Genomic DNA, 4,614 nt, shown 5'->3' on the forward strand with positions numbered 1-4,614 from the left:
CCAGGTACTGAGAGGGGTGAATCTGGTCAGGATGATCACCCTGTGTGGTCCCCAGCAGGCCTGTGTTCTGGTCAGGCCTGCTTGGACGAGTGGCAAGGACAGGGATGATGGTCTGACTGCTACCTTCAGCCCCTCACCCCGGCCACTGGCCACCCAGTGGAGCCAGTGAAGGGACACAGGGCACAGATACAGGGTTGCAAGGATGGGGGACTGGGGTGGCACCTAGGAGGAGGCACCCATGGCTTGGGCTGCCCTCTGGACCACCCTGTGCAGGGCATCCTTGACCTCCCGATTGCGCAGGCAGTAGATGATGGGGTTCAGCAGGGGCGTGAGCACCGTGTATACCACAGACACCAGCTTGTTGAGGTCGAAGGAGTAGAGGGCGCGAGGCCGGGCATAGATGAAGAGGGAGGCGGAGTAGAAGATGACCACCACGGCCAGGTGCGAGGCGCAGGTGGAGAAGGCCTTGGAGCGGCCGGCGGCGGAGGGGATGCGCAGCACGGCCCGGATGATGGCTGCGTAGGAGAAGACCGTGAGCAGCAGCGGCCCCAGCAGGATGAGCAGCGCCAGCAGGAAGTCTACGAGCTCCGCCACGGACATGTTGGAGCACGCCAGGTTCAGCAGGGGGGACACGTCGCAGAAGAAGTGATTCATGACATTGGGACCACAGTAGCCCAGGCGGGAGATGAAGAAGACCTTCCCCAGGGAGATGGCAAAACCCGAGAGCCAGGAGCCGGCCGCCAGGAGGCTGCAGAGCCCGGGGCTCATGACGGCCGGGTAGCGCAGCGGGCTGCAGATGGCCACGTAGCGGTCGTAGGCCATGACGCCCAGGAGCGCGCACTCGGTGCAGGCCAGGGCCAGGAAGAAGTACAGCTGCGCCATGCAGCCTGCGAAGGAGATGCGGCAGAACCGGGGCGCAGCTAGGCTGAGCAGCATCTTGGGCACGGTGACCGAGACGTACCACACCTCCAGGAAGGCCAGGTTGCTGAGGAAGACGTACATGGGCTTGTGCAGTGGGGGGCTGGCGCAGATCACAGCGATGATGACCACGTTCTCTGTGACCGTCAGGGTGTAGGCCAGCAGGAACAGCACCAGCAGGCACACGTGGAGGCCCAGCGAGCCCGGGAAGCCCACCAGAATGAACTCTGTCACCTCGGAGCTGTTGTCCCCTGCAGACATGTTTCGCACAGCCTGCCTGGTGCAGAGGTGTAGGCTTAGATGCCGGCAGGCAGAGGGGGGATAGAGGGTGGGGGATGGGAGGTAGAGGCCATGGTTCCCCTTCTGCTGTGTGTGAGCCAAGCTCCCGGGAGGTGGGAGGGGGCCCCCTCCTGGTCTGTGTTCCCCAGGACGGTCCACGGCCTGGCCTAGGGCCACTGGGTGGGAGCTGGGCAGATGTGGGCCCTGCCCTGGCAACGCCAGCCCGGCCTGGCCAGACTTTAGACAAACACTGTCGTATTGCTGGGGAGACATGCAGGGCGCCATGAGCATGCCTCCGAGGTCCCACTTAGGAACCTGGCCCAGGCCTAGTTCAGCCCCATGGGGACGCAGGGGGAGGCCACGGCCAAGGTCACCTAGGTCAGTGACAGTGGGTGGTGTGTGTCAGTGGGGGATGGGCCAGGCCTGGAGCAGCTCCTGCCGTCTTTGGGTGAATCTCCACTGCCTGAGACTTGGTTCCTGTCTGTACTCCAGACGACAGCCATGCAGAACTTACCCGACAGCTTAAACCTGGCCACACATGTGCTGTTGACATCTAGACAGGGTAGTGCCTGTTTCCGAGGAGAATTCAGGGTCCTGGGGATTCCAAGTCCCCTTTACAGACCCTCAGGGCCCAGCCCTCCAGTCAGAACTGCGTCACTGAAGCCACAGCTGTGCTGGGAGTTTCTCAGGACTGGGGTTCCCTGTGCCCCTGATCCCAGCCCCCTGCAGTGATGGTCAAGCCTCTGAGAGGGGCTGGACTGGTGGGCAATTTCCTTGCTGCCAAAAGGAATTTTTTTCATTGGCTTGAAGGTACCAGATCCTGAAGACAGAAGTCAGCTTCCTCCAGCCCACCCTGGCCACACCGTAGCAGCCCGGGTCCCCTCCTCCCTGTTGTCACACGGATGTGCTGGCTCAGGTGCTCTTGTCCAGCGCCTGCTGCACCCCTACCCCACATCAGTCTGAACTCTCTCCCAGGAACGGAGCCCTCAGAATGTCCCAGTCGCCTCAGGCTGTGTTTCCAGACGTACAAATTGTTTAAAAACTAACCCCCTCCCTTGTAGTGTGGTTGGGCTTTTAGCTTCTTATCTGCACTCAGAAGGTGGCCCTGAGTGGGTCACACACTCGCGTTGAAGTAACATCCAGTTGATTTGCTAAACAAGCTGGGTAAGTAGCTGAGTAAGCTCAGAGAGTAGAAGCCAGGACTCCCACAGGCCCCTCTGCCCCCACGGAGTGCTGCTGAGCGGCTGCTCAAGGCAGGAACATGCCACTTCCATCAGCACAGACTTGGGGGGCAGAGCCCAGAGCGCCAGGGTTCAGTTCACATTCCTCACCTGCCTGGACAGGACAGCTGCCCTCTCTGGCCTCAGATCCCCAGCCAGGGTTACGGCAGGACCCTTGCTGGGCTGTCCTGGCCCTGGCGGCTCACAGGAGGGGTGGAAGGGCGCACAAGCTCCAACGGCTGACTACACCCCCTCTGGGGCCCCAGCGACGCTCGCTGTGCAGCAGGAGGGAGCCTGGTCAAACCTCGCTGGGGTCAGTTGCCGGGACCCCAGGTAAAAAGACCTCTGGGTCCCTCTATCTCCTCCTACTGTGGTTCCTGGTGCTCCTGACCCCTGGTGTCAGCTGATAACTGCCACTGGCCAACTGTGGGACTGGGAACAGATGTCTGTCCTGTCCACTCTGTTTCTCTGAAAGGCGAAGTGAAAGTGTCCTTTTATCTGGTAGATGGGACACTGGCATTGCAGCTGGAGCCCTTTACTTTCATCACACGACACAAGGGGACCAGTGGAAGGTCCCGAGGTCCACTGTGCTGTACCAGTGAACACACATGCTCCCAGCCTGATCCAAGTGCAGTCACACACATGTCCCCAAACTCAGAATCACGCAGAGGCACCCAGGCACTGTGACTCAAAGCCTCACCCCTCCCCATCCAGGCCCCCAGGCCAGCACAGGCCTTCGCACTATACCATACTCCACCAAGTAGACAGACACACAGACCCACATGCCCCAGCACATCCAGACCCAGCCCACAGGCCTCACGCATGAAGTCCAGGCACACTGCTGCCAAACCTCAGGGGCCACGTGCTCTGCCAGAGAAACACATGGACAGACATGGCTCTGACAGAGACGAACCCCAACCACAGACATCTGCCCTTTACACCGAGGCTGGCTCAAGACACAGGCATATTCCCCACAGACCCCAGACATGCTCGCTGCCCAGTGCTGTTTCACACATGGACACACACAGGTACACTTATTCATGAACACAAGTGCACACAGATGTGTACACAGGAGCACACAGACACAGGTGCAGACACACACAGGCACATACACGTGCACAGGCTGACAGACACACAGACACACAAGCACACAGACACACAGGCACACACAGACACACAGGTATACAGATATACACAGACACACAGGCACACAGGCACACACAGACATACAGGTATACAGATATACACAGACACACAGGTATACAGATATACACAGACACACAGGTATACAGGCACACACAGACACATAGGTATACAGATATACACAGACACACAGGCACACACAGACATATAGGTATACAGATATACACAGACACACAGGCACACAGACACACAGGTATACAGATATACACAGACACACAGACACACAGGTATACAGATATACACAGACACACAGACACACAGGTATACAGATATACACAGACACACAGACACACAGGTATACAGATATACACAGACACACAGGCACACACAGACACACAGATATACAGATATACACAGACACACAGACACACAGACACACAGGCACACACAGACACACAAGCACACAGGTACATAGGCACACATGGACACACAGACACACACAGGTACACAAATATACAGACCCACAGGCACACAGACACACAGACACACAGGTATACAGATATACACAGACACACAGACACACAGGCACGCACAGACACACAGGTATACAGATATACACAGACACACAGGCACACAGGCACACACAGACACACAGGCACACAGGCACACACAGACACACAGGCACACAGACATACACAGACACACAGGCACATAGGCACACACAGACACACAGGCATACAGACATACACAGACACACAGGCACATAGACATACACAGGCACACAAACACACAGTCACACAAATACACAGACCCACAGGCACACAGGCACACACCTTCAGCTCTCACCTGTGCAGGGACTGAGGAGGTTTTAGGTGACAGATCTGGGCTCCAAGTCCCAGCCCTGCCCCCCCCCAATCTCTGCTCAGACCAGCTCTAGTCCTCGCTTGCCGTGGGGAGGGTCTACCAGTTCTCTGGTTTTCCTGAGACCTCAGTGCCCCTCTGGGGCAGGGACTCAGCAAAGGCGGTTCCTTACCTGGTCTTTGTGCACTCAGAG

The 4,614-nt window shown here is 57.9% G+C and overlaps 1 protein-coding gene across 1 annotated transcript; it reads right to left on the reverse strand.

Annotated features, from left to right (window-relative positions):
* Window positions 1-222: 222 nt before the first annotated feature.
* On the reverse strand, window positions 223-1,179 carry LOC118632602 (olfactory receptor 226-like). Its single transcript, XM_036265838.1, has one exon. The coding sequence runs from the start codon at window positions 1,177-1,179 to the stop codon at window positions 223-225; it is 957 nt and encodes a 318-aa protein (XP_036121731.1).
* Between the last annotated feature and the right edge of the window lie 3,435 nt (window positions 1,180-4,614).

Source organism: Molossus molossus, unplaced genomic scaffold, assembly GCF_014108415.1.
Source record: "Molossus molossus isolate mMolMol1 unplaced genomic scaffold, mMolMol1.p scaffold_m16_p_17, whole genome shotgun sequence".
Taxonomy (NCBI): Eukaryota; Metazoa; Chordata; class Mammalia; order Chiroptera; family Molossidae; genus Molossus; species Molossus molossus.

What these genes read in the sequence shown, in the direction of transcription:
- LOC118632602 (XM_036265838.1), bottom strand. Translation starts at nt 1,179, where the DNA reads ATGTCTGCAGGGGACAACAGCTCCGAGGTGACAGAGTTCATTCTGGTG.